Raw genomic sequence first — 17,463 nt, forward strand, 5'->3', positions numbered from 1 at the left:
TGTCTCAATAAAATTATCTCCAAATAGGCAAAAAAGAAAAAAGAAAAAAAAACAACTGAATTTAGTTCCACGTTGTACCTCCCTCTTTGATTTGAAGTAATTATAGTACAACATCTTCAGACAATTAGGTTAGTCTAGTTGTGCCAACCAAAGTGGCATGTCATTTATCACAAATCTACTTGTGTCAACCTAGTTTGGGTTTTTTTGGTTTCATCCATCAACGTCACTGTTCACAAAACTACAATGGAGACTGCTACTTGCTTGCTAGCCTCATTTTGTGGTATCTCCTCAACTTTGAAGATGATGCCGACAAAGTGACAAGAACAAAAAGTTCAACTGTTACAAAAATTCCTTGCGTCTCCAAATTGGCTTCATCCTCCGATTGGCCTACTCAAAATTCAACTTTTCAAAAATATGGTACTACCACGTGTAAAAATCCCTTCTTTGAAAAGTGAAAAAGGGGAGGAATAATAATAACAAAAAAAAAAAAAGGCAGAGGTAGTGATTAAACATCTAGGGCTGCGAATGATCTCATGTTGGAGCTTGGTTCGTTTACGTAATTTTGTTTAGATTCGGTTCGTTTTTGTGTTTCATAAATATTTTTAAAATAATATTCGAGCTTGATTCAATTAAAATAAATGAAACTATCAATAATAATAAACGAAAAGAGTTATTACGAAAGTATAATTATATTATTATTTGATCTTAATAGAATAATAAACAAGCTTGGTCAAAATCATTCATTTACCTTGTTAAAATGAACGTAAACTAACATAATTTTACTCATCAAACTATTCAGTAAACGTACGGGTTTACTCAACACTCGTCTTCAGCAACTCCAAGGAAAGACACGTGTGCAAACAAGGTGTCCTTGAAACATTCTTTCTGTCTGTATGCCTTACACGCCAGGAAAGTCTATTTTTTCTTCCTTACTCCTTATTACGTTATTAGTCTTAGTCTTCAACGGATTTTATTGCTCATTCTGTATTATATGCGTCGTCGTTTTAGCTCTACTATTGTTTTTCCTTTTACCATTTACTATTATTTAATAATTTGAAAACAAAAATATTTTACCGACAGTTAGGATTTTTGTTACAGTATTACAGATTTCTTAAATTTTGTGACAACATGGTGTACAAGTCCTAGAATTGTTCGATGGCAAGCCCACTTCTCTATAAGAGAGCGCGTCACAACCACGCTCGACAATGAAACCGGAATCACAAAAGTCCACTTGTTGACAGACAGATATATCTAAGGCCAGGCTAAGGCTTTGATCCGACGCCATTAGCGGCACCCTTCCACGGCCTTCACTGTCTTTATCTGGATTTGCTATCTCTGAGTGTTTATACCTTTTTTCTGAGTGTTTGACCCTTCATATTTTAATTTTGTTGAATGTTCCATGTCGTGAAAGCCACACGCCTTTTGACAGTGCTCGGCGCTTTCAAGCCAAAGTAGTCGAACTAGTTCCAATGAATCACTTCGAAATGACTTCCATTTCCATTTCCATCTCTATCCCACTCTTTCTCTCTCTGTAAATTGGAATACTTGCTTTGATGGGATTCAACGTAAAGGATCAAAATTTATGTCCAAACAAACATATATTGAGATGTGTCCGGGTCAATGGTGGAAGGTTGAGAAATGTACTGCAAAGCATGTTTTGTACTACTCTGTAGTACATGCAAAGGGTCTTGAACTCTTACTGCTATATTTTCTGTTGGGGTTGGACCCGTTGGTAACCTGTGGTTACTATGATATAAGACCAAGCAATTTAAACTTTGCCAAATTGCAAAGTCTTGGATTTGCTCATCTTGAGATACCCTGTTGAAGATTTTGGAGTGATCTTGGCTCAGGTGCGGTATTCAATGCCTTGGTGATATTGCATTGAATTGAATTTAAGTACCGCTTTGGCTTTTTCTGGGGCTTGTGGATTGCTCGTGGTCCTCTTGGGGTGTTTATTACTACTCGATCCATTGAATTGAAACACTAAACTTGGATATTTACGGTTTCTTTTTCCTTGTGTTTGGAGCGTTTTGCGGTTCAACTCGAGGAGTGATACGCAGAAGGTAAGAAATGAGTGAGTATTTTATTGCTTCTTTGGTATGTTCTTAGATTACAAAAACTGAAAAGCCAATCCCAATTTGATGTTATTTAATGAATTCCAGTCAATACGATGGCGAAGAATTAGATGTAACAAATTTGAGCCTGTCTAAGTCTTTTTCCGAGGGTCTGGTCTTTGCTGAACTCCAGCAAAAGAGGAAAGCAAGAAGAAGAAAAAGCTGCTCACTGAGGTAAGATCTTTGGTGGCTGTATAAGTTGAGTTTCACTGTATCTGTTCCCGCTTTCAACTGAACCTGCTGAAAATGAGATATTTGTTTTGATTAGTTACGCTTATAAGAACCAGATTTTATCCATCCAATGGGAACCACGAACATGGAAGAGATGAAGGAGATTGAGAGAGTGGAGAGAGAAGATCTAGAAGAGAAGAATACCGAGACAGAGGATTTGAAGAGAATTGCACCCTGGATGGGACAGATAACAATACGAGGGCTTATTGCTAGCTTCCTTATTGGTATCATATACAGTGTGATAGTCATGAAGCTCAACCTCACAACCGGGCTAGTTCCCAACCTCAATGTCTCGGCTGCTCTTCTTGCCTTTGTACTTGTTAGGTCGTGGACTAAACTGCTTCAAAAGGCTGGATTTGTTGCAACTCCATTTACTCGACAAGAGAATACTATAATTCAAACCTGTGCGGTTGCTTGTTATAGTATTGCTGTTGGAGGTTTGTGTTCTCTTATCAAGTTAATTTGTTGTTTGCAGTCCTTATTTTCTTCCTTTTGGGTAAATTTTATTGATACCATTTCACTTGTTTTTGTTTTCTCCATCAATTATTGAATGCAGGTGGTTTTGGTTCATATCTGTTGGGTTTAAACAGGAAGACATATGAGCAAGCAGGCGTTGATTCAGCAGGCAATAATCCGGGGAGCATCAAGGAACCTGGGATTGGTTGGATGATCGGTTTTCTCTTTGTGAGCAGCTTTGTTGGGCTTTTGGCATTGGTTCCTCTAAGAAAGGTGCGTCTATTCTTCTGTTTTCCTTTCTTTCTATTCGGTGTTTCCAAGATAAATTGATGATAGATTCATTTGCAGCGATTTCGTTGAGTCTTAGTTGGTAATCCAGGTCTTAATTCGTTAAGATCATTGAATCATCTTTATAGTCAACAATGATTTCCCTTTTCAGACATGCAATAATCTGGTCACGCGATTTTTGTTCTGTCAGATAATGATAATTGACTACAAATTGACTTACCCAAGTGGAACTGCTACCGCTGTTCTGATAAATGGGTTTCATACCCCTAAGGGAGACAAGATAGCTAAGTATGAATCTACCATTCTGAATTCTTTTCTTCTCAAATTAAACACCAAACAGGTTTTGAGTGTGACATAACACAAACATGTAATGATTCATCTTGCAGGAAGCAGGTGCATGGGTTTCTGAAATTCTTTTCACTCAGTTTCCTCTGGGCTTTCTTCCAATGGTTCTATGCAGGTGGAGATAGATGTGGATTTGCTCAGTTTCCTACATTTGGTTTGACAGCGTGGAAAAACTCGTGCGTACTCTAAATTTTCTCTTCTCCATGTTTTCATCTTACCACTCATATATCTTGCCATAATCATTAATTAGCGAAAATCCAATTTTGCAGATTTTACTTTGATTTCAGTATGACTTACATAGGAGCAGGAATGATCTGTTCACATCTTGTAAACTTATCTTTGCTCCTTGGAGCGGTGCTTTCCTGGGGGGTAATGTGGCCACTAATAGGCGGGCTCAAGGGAGAGTGGTTCGCTGCTACTTTACCAGAAAGCAGCATGAAGAGTCTAAATGGTTACAAGGTCTGCAGAGACATTTTCTTTTCATTTTGAAAGCAGAGCTTCTCCCTTAATAATAACTTGTAACCAATTTTCGAACTCATTTCTCACTATTTCCACTCGTCACTCAGGTATTTATTTCTATTGCTCTAATCCTGGGGGATGGGCTCTACAATTTTCTGAAGATACTGTTTTTCACTGCCAGAAGCATTCACGTCAGAGTGAAAAATAACAACAGCAAAACATGTAAACCATCAACTTCATAACATGTCTTTTTCTTTGGCTCTTGTCCAGCTTAGCACTTCAACAATTTTCTCCTCACTAGTTATAGCTGCAATTTCATCCGGTGCTAGAGGGGCTGATTTCATTTTACAAGGGTACTTAAGCAATCCAAATATTCTGTTTTCACATTGAGGTGGTGGACTGCCCCTTTTTATCATGATTTGACATGCTGCAACAGTGCTCATTTAACTTGGGAAGTGCTAAACCAGAGATGGTTCACCATTGTCTCATAGAGTCGTTGGAGAATAAAAACTTAACTAACTCTTCTTTCTCCATATTGCTGTCAATACAGAATAACAACTTTATTAACTTAATTTGCTTGTAACGCAGTTTCTGATAGCCAGAAGCAGCATGTGGATGTTCTTCAGCGAAATGAACTATTTGTAAGAGAGCACATTCCTATGTGGGTAGCATGTTTAGGATACACCCTTTTTTCTATCATCTCCATCATTGTGATACCTCTGATGTTCCCTGAACTAAAGTGGTATTATGTAGTTGTTGCTTACATTCTTGCACCATCTCTAAGCTTCTGCAATGCTTATGGTGCTGGTCTGACTGACATTAACATGGCCTATAATTATGGAAAAGTAGCCCTCTTTGTGCTAGCTGCCTTGTCTGGAAAGGAAAATGGTGTGGTTGCAGGACTCGTGGGCTGTGGTCTTATTAAGTCCATTGTTTCTATCTCTTCTGATTTGATGCATGATTTCAAGACTGGTCATCTAACTCTCACTTCTCCAAGATCCATGCTCCTCAGCCAGGCAATTGGAACAGCCATTGGCTGTGTTGTAGCTCCTCTTACATTCTTTCTATTCTATAAAGCTTTTGATGTGGGGAACCCTGATAGTGAATACAAAGCCCCATATGCCCTCATTTATCGAAATATGGCAATTCTTGGTGTTCAAGGCTTCTCTGCCCTTCCCCAGCATTGTTTGCAGCTCTGCTATGGGTTCTTTTCCTTCGCCATAGCAGCCAACTTGTTGAGAGATTTTACTCCCAAGAATATTGGGAAATGGGCTCCCCTTCCAATGGCTATGGCTGTGCCTTTCCTAGTTGGTGCCTATTTTGCAATTGATATGTGTGTGGGGAGCTTGGTTGTGTTTGCATGGCACAAGCTAAACGGAAAGAAGGCAGGTTTGATGATTCCTGCTGTTGCTTCTGGCTTGATATGCGGAGATGGGTTGTGGCTTCTTCCTTCATCCATCCTTGCTTTGTTTAAGGTTCGTCCTCCGATCTGCATGAACTTCATGGCAACAACATAGACTATGTTACGAGGACAGAGAGAAAGAAATAGACCAGAGAGGTTTTGTTAGTTGCAGTTAGGAAAAATTAATCATAGTTGAAATGCAAAATGGATTACCGACCAGAATAGGGTTGATACACAACTCCACAAGCTGTGTAAAGGCAAAATTTTAGATTTATGTATTTAAGCTGCTCTAAAGTAGCACTTTGTACATGCCTGGAGTGGCAGGAAAAATTAGTTAGCTGTGAGGTATATCAAAAGGTTGTAATAAGAAATCAGCTTAGGTGAACAATAAGGATCAATTCCATATATGATTTCCCAATGTGAAGCATCCTTTCTGTTTACTTGCACAGTCATTGATACAGTTTACTTGTCTTGCTGGATACAGTACTTCTTGTTTGTACGTCAAAATATGGAACAGCCCTTTGCTTAATTATATGTACTTTTACATGAAGAGTTGTATATATATACAAGAGCATATCAATAATCAATGACATTTCTATTTTGCTGTATGCATGAAGCCATGAACATTTCTTGCTTTTTCCTTTTTGCTAGCAGAGCCAGAGTGTGAATAACAGCTACATAGCCAGAAATTGTTAGCAAAGGAAACAATGCTGCAAGTCTACTCTGATGGGAATGAACTTCCTTGGGCTTTGCTGAGAATCAACAGAAAAGCTTATATCAGCTCATGGGATTAACATTCAACATAAAGACTGCAGTTTTGTGGCATTTAGTAAAGCCTTTTGTCTTTATGTTTCTTAAGGGAAGATTGAACAATGGAAGAGCAAACATTTTCCTCACTGATGGGATCAGAAATTAGGAGTTAATAGAATTCTGTGTAGTCAACACAAAAGATTTTGAATTTAACTTAAGCTACAGATCTTTAGACTGGAACTTGATTGGAATTCAATTGAATTATATTTTTCAAGTTTAAACCCAATTTAGAAAGATAACCAAACTTATTCAAACTTGACCTAAAACTTATATTTATCAAAACTTAGGTGTACTTGATTTATACATTCAATTGATGCATAAATTAAATTATAACATATATAAAACTTAATTAGAATATGAACTTAAACTTATTATCATTTGGGCCTAACTCAAGTGATGAAATTAAAATAGAGAATTGAAATTTTGACAATAAACTGAATTGAAAAAAACGCTTACGTTATTAGTGATTTGAGTTTTGATTAAGTATATCCGTCATGGTCAACCTTTTATGCTTATATATGTGGCCATTACATGATGAGAAGTTGTGATGAATAGAAGATATGAGTGAAGGATCATATCTTCTCAGTGGTCCCTTAAGGCTAACACCCGAAAGCAATTCCTTGCGTTAGATGTCAGGATTTAGGGACAAGTTCAAAGTACGAAATCTCTTGCAAGGGTAAAGACTAGTCAAGACCATCGCCTTCGCTTAGAACATTACTTCACATACTAGGGGCCCTTTATTTTGCACAAGTCCTAGATTGGTTCCAGTCTTGCGCGCCGTTAATGCCACTTTCGGCTCCCACGAAAGATTGTGAGGCCCAATGGCTTAGCCCGGAATCTCTGTTTAAGTTTGTAGATTTGACACCGACCACTAAAAACTGAACCCATATGTAAACAAAACACACTTTTGGCCATAGCCAGTTGATGTCCCTCATTTCCCAAGAGGGTAAAAAAAAACATCTTGTGGGCTTGGATTGAAAATCCTGGATGTTTAGTTCCCAAAAAAGAAAGCTGACTTCACTTTCAACGACCAAATTGCTTTCCATTCTAGTTTTCAACATAAAAACCAGCCGATGTCCAAACTTGTGAAGATTCAAAAGAGAGCACGCCGTTTTTTTTTTATTAATTCCACCTCGTTTTTTCTAAGTCCAAGCAACGGAAAAATCATTAGTGAAGGCCTTAGCTTAGACTTTCGAACCCAAAAACAAAAAAAAAACTTTTTTCTTTAGGAGTACGTCAATATATTTAATTCTCAGATTACCATAAAGACAAGAAAAAAAAAAAACAAAAAAGCACCATGGATGGGAAATTTGAAACCAGTCATTGAAAAGTCTTATATTAGTTGGGTCATTATTTTAATAATATCTTTTAGAAAACCAATAAGGAATTGGGCACATTATTATCCGCAAGGGGGACCTATAGGCTGGAATAAGGCTTGCCTTTCCCACGCATTACTTTAGGAAATTATAAGTGGCTATCAACTTGGAACAAGACTCAAATTTCCCTCTTTTTCTCAATATATTTTCTTCCCTCTAAATTTTCTTTTTTTTTTAATTTTTATTTATGAGTTTTATATATAAGTTAAAATTTTTACAATTTGAGATTTTAAATTATGTAATACGTCACTCATTAAATTTAAGTCGATCTTAAAATTAATAAAAATCACAAAGACTCTTAATGTGAAAAAAATAATTACGAACAGTATTATCGAAAGTACTTGAAGCCCATTGTATTTTATGAATTTGATATAGGGCATGGGTTACAACCAAATATGTATTTATTTCTGGCAAGAAAGCTGTTACTTTTAAAAAGTAATAATAAGAGAAAACTCCAAATTTTTTAAGTAATTCATGGTCATGGTCATATGGACAATTCAACAAAAACAAAAAAATAATGTAAAATTTAAATGGTCAAAACCCTAAAGTCACATTTATGTAAAATTCAACAAAAACAACTATTGAAATTGAAGGTGACTCCTTTTCCTTCTCCTTTATTTTTTTTATTTTATATTTTCCAGCAATTGAAAAAGTAAGGACAAACACGAAACACCACACAAATTCAGTGGGTTCAGCTGGAAAATACATATGTATACTACTAGTTGGGAACTTGGGTTCAGCTGGTTTGTCAGCACAATTTAATTACTGAAGAGACAAAACTACCCTCCCCGAACGTCACTCCTTCTGAGGCAGGCTCAGTAAATTTTGAAAGTTGTATGGACGTTTTGGCAATCATTGGGGACACCTCACCAACATAAATAGAAGCGAAGATCCTCACAGTTGCCCGAGCTGGAATTGTCTTTTTGACAATAACAAGGACAGACTTTCATAGACGGGCGAACGCTGAAAGCTTTTTTCGAATCTCTCAAAAGCCCCGTAAGTCAATTAGATTCGTCTCTCTGTTTCATCCTAATTCCTCCGTCTCATCTTTTTAAGTATATATGTGAAGGCTTTTGGACTTTGATTTTACAGAGTTTTTCTCTGGCTGTTTTATTTTTGTGAGAAGTTGCATTTGTAGCTTTCTTTCTGGGTAATTCAGATCTCTCTCAGCTTTGAACGTTAAGGCTTTTTAGCTTGTAAGTTTTTGGAGGGGTTTCCAATTTTTGTTGTTTGTATTGATTGGCAGTGGTGAAAAATGGCCACAGATCCAAAGATGCACACTTTCGAAGAGGTTTCAAAGCACAACAAAACCAAAGACTGTTGGCTGATTATTTCTGGGAAGGTCAGATCTTTCTCCTTCTTTTATTAATCAGTGTCTTTGGTCTTTCTATGACGATTTTTTAATTGCTTTTCCTATTTTAAAACTATGCTATTTTTCGTCTATATTTCTGGGTTACGATTGTTTTGGTCGATTATTGATGAATTATGAGTTTAGGTATGTTAGTTAATAGTTAGATGATTTTAATTCTAGATTTGAGAATCTAGTTTTATACCTGTTGGTTATTCTTCAAAATGGGGGACCAGGAAACTAAAAGTGGAAAAGAAAAGAAAGTAGTGGGGAAGGGTGGGGGGGAGGGGTAGAAAATTGAAGAGCTAACTTTGTTTTCATGGTAGGTAAAGCTTGCCCTTTTTTCTTTTTCAGGAATTACTCAGTTGTAGTTGGATTAGTATGTTAATGAATATCTTAATTTTAGTGTCTGTTCTTGCAACTCTTGGTGCCACTAATGAGGTTGTGGTTGTCAGGTGCGGCCTAATAAGTTTAAATACCTAAAGCGAAGTATTCAAATGAGATCTTTTTATTGAAATTAAAAAAAAATTATTAAAAGTTTATTTTTTTAACTTTTTGATATATAAAATTTTTAATTAAATTTTTATAATTAAGTTTTTAAATTTTTTTAATTAATAATATAATTTATTTATTTAATTTTTTTAAAATATTATTGATCTTAAATAAGATTTTATTAATTTTAATTTTGAAAAACTTTTTTCTCTTGAAGCAACACTTACTAGAATTGTTAATATTATTCTAAAAGCAAAAATCTGTAAATTAAAGTAAAAAAATCTATAAAGATTAGAACAATAATACCTAATTGTTGAATGTTTATTACAAATTACAAATGAGGCGCACAGTTTTATGAAGATAATAAAATAATAGACTTATTGTGTATTTTTTGAATAAAAATTGAAGTTAAAAGAAGAAAGAGTAAATGAGAAAGGAAGATTTTAAAAGCAGATATTATATATTGAAAAAAAATAATTAGTTTTATATATAGAAAAAAAATAACTGTTGAAAATCATTAAATACATTGATTGGTAATAAGAGAAATAAGTGAGAAAAAAATAGCTGTTAAAAATGATTAAATACATACGATTGTTAATTTATTGAAAATAAGAAAATAAAGCTGAAAATTAATAACATTATAAAAATAAGGAAGTAATAGAAAATTGATATTTATTAAGTACATAATTAAAAAAGTGAAAGAAAAAATAATTTTATTAATTATTAATTATTTTTTATATATTTTTAATATAATTAATTATATTATAATTATTATAAAATTATAAATTTTTTCTAAAATTGAGATCTCTCCAAATTGGGGGCTAAAGCCTGTGCTTGGGTGGCTTCATCCAAGGACCGGCCATGGTGGTTGTCAGATAGATTGCGAGTTTTCAACAGGCACAACTCCTGTTATCAGCTGAAGCAAAACAATTCCTTGTGGAAAATAGGAGGTCATTTTGAAGTTTGAATTAGTTGACTTTGTTTTTTGGAAAGGTGAATTAGTTGACTTAATAAGAGTGATGTGAATTAATTAAATAAATATACAGATTAAAACATTAAAACAGTTTTGGTTAATTAACTTGTGGTAGTTTACTTATTATGTTTGATAACATCTGCTCTCATTCATCATCACATATACACTGTGTCAGCTGAAAATTGAGGAGTACAATGCTACCTTTAATTGACTAACATTAGGTGAAAGTTACGATTTTGGGCAAATGCAGATGAACTTTTTGCAATATATCGAACAATCCTTAAATTTGGATATTATTTTTTTTTTATGTAGAGAAAGCTTTATGAACAAATATGTATCTTGTTCAATGTTTAAAAGTTAAATGACAAATGTGACAAGAACAACATATTTGGAGTTAAATTTTGCATTATGCTATTGATTATAATTGTGATTTCCCTTTATATAGGTGTATGATGTAACTCCATTCATGGATGATCACCCTGGAGGCGATGAAGTGTTGCTGTCAGCAACCGGTAATTTTTTTACAATATTTTATATTTGGTTCTTTAATTAATTTTACTGAATTAAGCCTGAATTTGGTAGTTACATCATGATATTTTTCAGGGAAGGATGCCACTAATGATTTTGAAGACGTGGGGCACAGTGATTCTGCAAGAGACATGATGAAAAAATACTACATAGGCGATATTGATTCAAAAACTGTTCCAGCTAAGCGCACCTACATTCCACCACTGCAAACCCCTTACAATCCTGATAAGACCCCAGAGTTTATCATTAAGATCCTACAGTTTCTGGTACCCCTCCTGATCCTGGGCTTGGCTATTGCAGTGCGTAACTTCACTAAGAAAGAGTAGCTTATTACTACACAGTTTCTTACCCGTTTTGAAGGGTGAATTGGTGGTTTTATCAGTTAGTTGAGAAGAACAGTCATATCTTTTGTTTCATTTCCCTTTAACGTTTGTGTGTCTTAAAACCGAGTAGTGGTTCGTAATATGGTCCGTTGTTGAAGACAATACTGTATTGAGCATCTTTGAGAACCCATTTAAGTCAGCCGGAGACTAGAAGACGTTTAATTTTCTTGGAATTTATGAGCAGGGGCATGTGTTTTTCTCCCCTTTGCATACACCTATAGCTTTTGTTCATCAGCTGGAAATCAATGACTGTATATCTCCCTCCCTCTTCAAAATATATCTGATGATCTAACACACGAGTTGTGCCATTTTATGGGCTGCTAAAGGGCATTTTCACCTTGTGATAATAGTGGAGGTGCATCACAATGAATACTTGAATCACGTCTACGATGGTCTCACCATTGGGTTGTAAGCTTGGCTGCTTCCTGCGCTTTCTCTCATAATAAACTTATGAAAAATTGCAAGCCACATGCCTAGATCTTGTCAAATGACAATGGGATTAGATGGCAACTTACAGCCTGAATCTATCATCTTGGATTTCCAGCATAAGTCTCCAGTCTCCACTACCAACACCAAGTCCGACGCTCCACTCTTAGCCTCTAAATCCAAAGGTAAGGAACAAAGGGCAAGCGATCTTTTTAAAACCATTCCATGCAAGATGCTAAAAGATCAAGAGGTATACAAAAGGGAAATTCGATGGAATCACATGATCAAGGTCTTAATATTTCCCTTGCAATATGGTACAGTGGTTGGAATTACGGGCTCTGCCTACCTGCCTTGACACAGAAGTGATCATGGATATCTTCCTATCTCGTATGCTAAAATGGAGCAATGGAATGCAGATTTATCTACTCATTTTTCAACTACTGCCACTGCCTACTTAGCCTTTGAGAGTGAGCAGTGACAAAATAAGCAAATATAACTCATCACAGACAGCATTTCAAGCAGTGCATTAAAAAGGAGACTTGAAATACCCATAGAACCCAGGTTCAAGAAAGAACTGAAGCACATAAAATTAGTGGACAAAGTGGCAATGATCAAAAGGATGACTCTATCTTGTCATGAAGAGTTACCACCAAATCATGCGCATCATCTAGGAGTTTCCATATATCAAGTTGCCCAGACATGCTATTGCACTCCCTTAAAATTTCATCCATGCTGCTGTACTTCTCTATGATCAATTTCCTTCTCTGCAACACTGAAGCTGCAATTGCATAAAGCAATAAATCATCTGTTGGGGGCGCCCTCTGTCTTATCCTGCTCCAGGCAGACTTCCCAATCCCAGCTCTAATGGCTGCTTGATCTGCCCACATTACCTCCCAAAGGCAAATTGTCTGTTCAAATGTCAATTCCCTCCTAAACAGTACCACCACCATCCTATAAACAAAAAAGCAATCCTCAGCCTGAAGCTTCTCCAAATGCCTGTAGAGATGAGAGTCTTTACATTTGATTATCTTGGAAACAATATTAAGTTGCCTTCTTATCCCGACCTCATCAAGCCTAAAATTATGTCGAGCTTTCTTCATGAAACCTACAAAACACCAGAAAGCCTCATAATCCTCTGGGATGACTGAAATTATTGGAGAAAGGAGATCACTCATGCCCTGGCAGTAGCCAATTTCGGGGTCATAAAGTGCATAAGCTTCAAGGATAGCAACCAAACGTGCAGCATGGAAAATTCTGCAGGGGTCCAGGTGATCATAATCCTTTAACCCAACAGCCTCAGCTGAACGATGTGCCCTCCCCTCCGATACTGCAGACTGAGAAGCAGAGTGTGGCATCCATTCAGCATTTGCTCGCACTGCATCTAGGCGAATGATCCGCTGCCAGGTGGAAAAATCTTCAGTTGCATGTAGTTTTGACAGGCCTTCAGTGCTTGAGGGAGAAACATTCCTTTTTGAAGACACATCAGGATCATTTTCCTCCCTGCCTTCTGAAGAGGGGGAATCCTGAATCACTTCAGGGTCTTCTGAAGAGTCAGAGTCCGATGACTCACTGTTCAGTGCTGACACATCAGCATTTGTTATTCTTCTTGAACCATCATCTCCTTCCAACAATGTACTGGATGGTTCATCTGAGTACTCAGCATCTGGGCTCCTTTCCTCACTAGAGAGAGATTCTCTTGCACTAACCACGTCTTCAGAGCCAGATGTGTCTGTCTCCTGAATAAGACTACCACCATCTCCATTTTGACAAGTTCCACCAATTTCAGTCAACTTAAAACTCACACTGCTGTGTTTTAGGAGCCGGCGGCACTCTCTGCGGAGTTTTTCATATTCCTTCCTGCATCAACAGATTAACAAAATATGAAGCAAAAAACCAAAGAGATAATTCTTGGTAACAATCAACTTATATAGCTAAAAGGAAAAATAAATTAAAAAACGTGGGGAAGAGAATGGAAATTTTACCTTTTCTGAGTTTTAACAGCATCTCTTTCTTCTTTGGCCCTGTTTAAGTCATAGCTGTAACAGAAGAAAAGAAAAAAATGTCATGATAAGAGATGGGAAACCCATAGTTTGAGATTAGCTAAGATATTTTACTGCACACATTTCCCGGACAACTATTATTCCATGAAAAGTTAGATACTTTCCATGATGTCTTGGCTTGAGGGAGGAAAAGAACAACAATAGCAGCAGCAGTGACAACAATAACAACAACCGTAACACAGGTTCAGTATACTTACACTCCAAGGAGGAAGGGCCAAACCTCAGCCCTAATACTTGGATCAACACCCTGCATCAGAGGTGTACAAGATTAAGCATCCCAATTAGAAGAAAACAAATGCAAGAGAAAATTGATAATTTAACTACACTGGTAACTCACTCGACTGCGAACTTTCTTCAAGAACTTGACTCCACCATCCCGTAGTCTACCATCAGATGTAAACAAACTTTTCCACTGCTGAGGTGAAAGGGCGTGTTTCTTTCTCCGGCGAGACCAGGGAGATTTGAGTCTACCACTGAAAAAAAAAAGCCAAATTTACAATCAGAAAATGAGGAGCTAATAATAATATAACAAGAATATATGATTTATAAACACAGAGGGGAAGAAAACCAAGTTCTAACAGCCAATATCCTAGCACCTAAGTCAACAATAAAGAGAACAAATTTGTAGATACTAAGGCACTCCTTTCATATAATGAGCTTTGGGGAAAGAAAAATCATCATTAAGTTTGCCAAAAAAGGAGGTTGAGTTGTTTCAGAAATCATCATCGCATCACTAGGCTGTCTACTCCTCCCTCATCAAGCTTACGCCAGACACCAATCACATGAGCAAAGAGTACGGGCTTATACCAATGAAGATCCACCAGAATGATAAGATTTGTGTTTCAATTTTATTTTTCTTAGGAGGTCGGTCAAATTACGGAACATAAATTAAATATGAAATTTTGCATCAGCTCCAATATATTAATCCTAACAGATAAACCTGTCTGATAAACTTTTTTTTTAACCTGTCTGATAAACTTCTGTAACAAGAGCTTCAAATAAGCATGGGTGGGTGTTCAAAGACCATTATAGTCAATCCCCAAAAGTTTTCAACTTTTAAACTGTAAAAACAAGATTAGAGTTGGACGATTTGGAGAGAGGAGAGAAACGGACTCTTCTTCCGGATATACTTCCCATTAGTATTCCAACTTTCAAAATCATAACTTCCTTCTCTTGATTGAGAAAAAGGAGAAAAAGAATTTGATTTCACATCTTGATTTAGAGTTTTTCCAAAATCTCTCTATTCCATTTGATTTTGAGTGTTAAATTCAAATATTTCAACTTTAAAAAGGCTATTAACATAATAATGACTAATATCCTAGCAGATTGAAACAATCTAAACACGGAATTAGTCAACGAAAAAAGAGACAAAGAAAAATTGCTAAGGCACATTAACAGAGATCCAATAAATAAGCAAAACAAAGTAAATATTAGTAGAATTTGAAATAAACAAGCAAATAATGGAGCAATAATGACTCAAAATTCTAAGACAGAAGAAATAGAAAACCTAATTAACAGAAAAAATTCAAAGGAAGCAGAAAGAATCGAAATGTAAGCAAAGAGGAAGAAGTGAAGCAAACAAGGAAACAAGTGGTTTTGAACTTTAAAAAATAAGGAAAGAAAATCTGAGAGTAGAGATCGGGATCTGAATCAAAAAGCTAAAAGAGATTAGTGAAAATGAGTAAGTGTTTTAGGAAAAGACGAAGAAGACTCACCGATCAGAGGAAGAACAAGAAGCTGGTGAAGAAGAAGTAACAACGAAAAGAACCGAACGCAAATGAATCCACGACGATGACGAAGACGACGAAGACGACGATGATGAGGGTGAGTTGGGAGATGAAGACGAAGTCTGACTTCGTCTAAGAGCTCTCATCTATTAGAATTTGAATTTTATCAACTACACTCACTACCTATCGTTACTAGGGTTTTCGGAGATTTTTTTATCGCTTAGCATTGATCGATCAGTTTTTTTGGATTTTTTTACCTACTGCTGTTGTAGAAAATGGCAGCGCAGAGGACGAGGCCGGCAAGGGCGGTGACGGCGACGGCAGTTTTGGAAGGCGGCGTCGCCACAGCCGACCAGAATCCGCCGCCTCCGCCGCCGCCAAAGTGGTGGATTCCGGTGGGGATGTTGTTGCCAGAGGGGACCATGGAAGTTTTTGAGATGGATGAAGCCCAAACTGAAATGCCCGAACTGCCCCTTGCTTTTCTTAAGACCTTCTTCTTCTTCTCCTTCCTCTGAGTTTTTTTTTTTTTTTCTTTCTTCTTGCTTTGTTCGTTGCCTGCCTTCTCAAAGCTAAGCCCCCAACTGAAAACCAACTGCTTCTGTTTCTACTTGTTCTGCTTTAGTTTCTGGTTCTGCTTTTGGTTTTGGTTTCTTTCTATTTTTAATAACTTTTCTTTGGCCCAATCAATTGCCAAAGTCTTTTTCTTTTGTCTCGCTCTAGACTCGACTCCACAGATCGTCCCTATTCTCTATTACTGTTCCTAGAGCTTTATTAGAGAGAGAAAAAGAGGCCTCATCTCTAGTTAAAGATGGCAGATTCTATTTCTACGCCCGCGCTTCATTTCTAATGTTTTACCCTTTGCTTTCCGCTGTTAGGTAGTGGTCCCCTTTCTTTTCTTTTCTTTTCTTTTTTTTTCTTTTTGAGTTCGTATTTGACCTTCTCCAAAAACTAATCAAACATAAAATCTTGTGATTGAAAAACAATATTACCATTTTGTTTTACGTCTCTTTGAGTAATTTTGCCAAGTCAAAGATATTTCACCCCACCAACGATCCAAGCTTCTGCTTATAACCTACTCCTTTTCACAAGGATTAATTAAATCTAATGTGTGATTTTTTATTTTCAATTTAAACTTTTTCAAAATCTTATTTATTTATTAAGATGAAATCCGTAATATTTTTGTATATCTTGATTTTAAATTTAAAGAGAATATTATGTAAATTTTTTTAAATATATTAGTAATAACATTCTTTATAAATATATCACTATAGAGTTTTTCTTGGAAAAAGGGTTTAACATGTAGAGGATGGTTCAGGTGTTCACAACCTCCCATGCAACACATACGAGTGTTTTACCTACTTGCAATTTTTTTTTCTATTTTTCAAATTGTTCACATCACATGTGTGTATGCATGTGAATAATAAACAAAATTAGGTGAGACTTCTGTTAGAATTAGTCGTGATTTTTATTATTTAGTATCATATATCAAACCTTGAGAGGGAAACAGAGAAACAAAAAGAAAAAAAAAAAGTAGGGGCAGAAAACAAAATTGAGAATGAAAGGTCTGATTGTGAAGCTCATGTCCTGGCATTTGGAGATTTGGAGTATCTGTGAGGCTGAGGTTGTGGCCAAAGAGGACCAGAGGCATGCTCCAATTGTACCCTGCATAGATTGCTACATTTCATATGTTAATGTTTACTACATGCAAGTGCAAGGCAAGGAAACAGTAAAAAGTACACCAAACATCTGGTGACTTTCTTGCTTGTTGAGCAGCTGAGTGCTATCTGGTTGCCTCCTGCTTTTTCCATTATTACGATGCGGCTAATGCAACTTGTTCATTACTTTGCACACAAATTTTAAACAACCCACCCGAGCAAAGTGCAGGGTAAGCTTGATTTGTTTGAAAATTTTGCTTACAGTTCAAGTTTGCACTGCGGTTAATTATCTTCCTGAACAGTAACAGTACCACTTTCTTAAGAAATATTGTGATGTTGTTGAAGCATGCTCCTCCCTCAAAGAATTGAAGTCAAACTGGTTGCTTCTCA

At 36.3% G+C, this 17,463-nt stretch overlaps 3 protein-coding genes across 9 annotated transcripts; 2 read left to right on the plus strand and 1 right to left on the minus strand.

Moving 5' to 3' along the window:
* LOC18605831 (metal-nicotianamine transporter YSL3) lies at nucleotides 1,188–5,896 on the plus strand. 3 transcript variants are annotated; one of them, XM_007039099.2, is made up of 9 exons: nucleotides 1,188–2,074; nucleotides 2,163–2,288; nucleotides 2,383–2,782; nucleotides 2,902–3,074; nucleotides 3,280–3,377; nucleotides 3,476–3,610; nucleotides 3,704–3,893; nucleotides 4,001–4,115; nucleotides 4,482–5,896. In XM_007039099.2, the coding sequence occupies exons 3-9, from the start codon at nucleotides 2,416–2,418 to the stop codon at nucleotides 5,408–5,410; spliced, it is 2,007 nt and encodes a 668-aa protein (XP_007039161.2). In that variant the 5' UTR covers nucleotides 1,188–2,074; nucleotides 2,163–2,288; nucleotides 2,383–2,415; the 3' UTR covers nucleotides 5,411–5,896. The 3 variants fall into 3 exon arrangements, with proteins under 3 accessions (XP_007039161.2, XP_017973142.1, XP_007039162.2); XM_018117653.1 differs by having other exon boundaries at nucleotides 1,188–2,063; XM_007039100.2 differs by having other exon boundaries at nucleotides 1,188–2,063; nucleotides 2,402–2,782.
* Nucleotides 8,348–11,436, plus strand: LOC18605832 (cytochrome b5). 3 transcript variants are annotated; one of them, XM_007039101.2, is made up of 5 exons: nucleotides 8,370–8,477; nucleotides 8,574–8,631; nucleotides 8,728–8,823; nucleotides 10,740–10,806; nucleotides 10,898–11,436. In XM_007039101.2, the coding sequence occupies exons 3-5, from the start codon at nucleotides 8,737–8,739 to the stop codon at nucleotides 11,146–11,148; spliced, it is 405 nt and encodes a 134-aa protein (XP_007039163.1). In that variant the 5' UTR covers nucleotides 8,370–8,477; nucleotides 8,574–8,631; nucleotides 8,728–8,736; the 3' UTR covers nucleotides 11,149–11,436. The 3 variants fall into 3 exon arrangements, with proteins under 3 accessions (XP_007039164.1, XP_007039163.1, XP_007039165.2); XM_007039102.2 differs by lacking the exon at nucleotides 8,574–8,631 and having other exon boundaries at nucleotides 8,348–8,477; XM_007039103.2 differs by lacking the exon at nucleotides 8,574–8,631 and having other exon boundaries at nucleotides 8,747–8,823.
* LOC18605833 (GTPase-activating protein gyp7) lies at nucleotides 11,889–16,229 on the minus strand. Of its 3 annotated transcripts, XM_018117656.1 has the most exons (6): nucleotides 15,676–16,229; nucleotides 15,407–15,559; nucleotides 14,029–14,164; nucleotides 13,889–13,938; nucleotides 13,614–13,667; nucleotides 11,889–13,488 (listed from the first exon to the last, which is right to left on the minus strand). In XM_018117656.1, the coding sequence occupies exons 1-6, from the start codon at nucleotides 15,840–15,842 to the stop codon at nucleotides 12,243–12,245; spliced, it is 1,806 nt and encodes a 601-aa protein (XP_017973145.1). In that variant the 5' UTR covers nucleotides 15,843–16,229; the 3' UTR covers nucleotides 11,889–12,242. The 3 variants fall into 3 exon arrangements, with proteins under 3 accessions (XP_017973145.1, XP_017973144.1, XP_007039167.2); XM_018117655.1 differs by lacking the exon at nucleotides 15,407–15,559 and having other exon boundaries at nucleotides 15,676–16,227; XM_007039105.2 differs by having other exon boundaries at nucleotides 15,407–16,227.

This window comes from Theobroma cacao, chromosome 3 (genome assembly GCF_000208745.1).
Source record: "Theobroma cacao cultivar B97-61/B2 chromosome 3, Criollo_cocoa_genome_V2, whole genome shotgun sequence".
NCBI lineage: Eukaryota > Viridiplantae > Streptophyta > Magnoliopsida > Malvales > Malvaceae > Theobroma > Theobroma cacao.

What these genes read in the sequence shown, in the direction of transcription:
- LOC18605831 (XM_007039099.2), top strand. Translation starts at nt 2,416, where the DNA reads ATGGGAACCACGAACATGGAAGAGATGAAGGAGATTGAGAGAGTGGAG. An exon ending in TTGACAGCGTGGAAAAACTC is followed by an intron (nt 3,611 to 3,703) that starts GTGCGTACTCTA and finishes CCAATTTTGCAG; the next exon opens with ATTTTACTTTGATTTCAGTA. An exon ending in AGAGTCTAAATGGTTACAAG is followed by an intron (nt 3,894 to 4,000) that starts GTCTGCAGAGAC and finishes CTCGTCACTCAG; the next exon opens with GTATTTATTTCTATTGCTCT.
- LOC18605832 (XM_007039102.2), top strand. Translation starts at nt 8,737, where the DNA reads ATGGCCACAGATCCAAAGATGCACACTTTCGAAGAGGTTTCAAAGCAC. An exon ending in GGCTGATTATTTCTGGGAAG is followed by an intron (nt 8,824 to 10,739) that starts GTCAGATCTTTC and finishes CCCTTTATATAG; the next exon opens with GTGTATGATGTAACTCCATT. An exon ending in AGTGTTGCTGTCAGCAACCG is followed by an intron (nt 10,807 to 10,897) that starts GTAATTTTTTTA and finishes GATATTTTTCAG; the next exon opens with GGAAGGATGCCACTAATGAT.
- LOC18605833 (XM_018117656.1), bottom strand. Translation starts at nt 15,842, where the DNA reads ATGGTCCCCTCTGGCAACAACATCCCCACCGGAATCCACCACTTTGGC. An exon ending in ATTTTCTACAACAGCAGTAG is followed by an intron (nt 15,560 to 15,675) that starts GTAAAAAAATCC and finishes CTAATAGATGAG; the next exon opens with AGCTCTTAGACGAAGTCAGA. An exon ending in GCTGTTAAAACTCAGAAAAG is followed by an intron (nt 13,489 to 13,613) that starts GTAAAATTTCCA and finishes CTGTTGATGCAG; the next exon opens with GAAGGAATATGAAAAACTCC.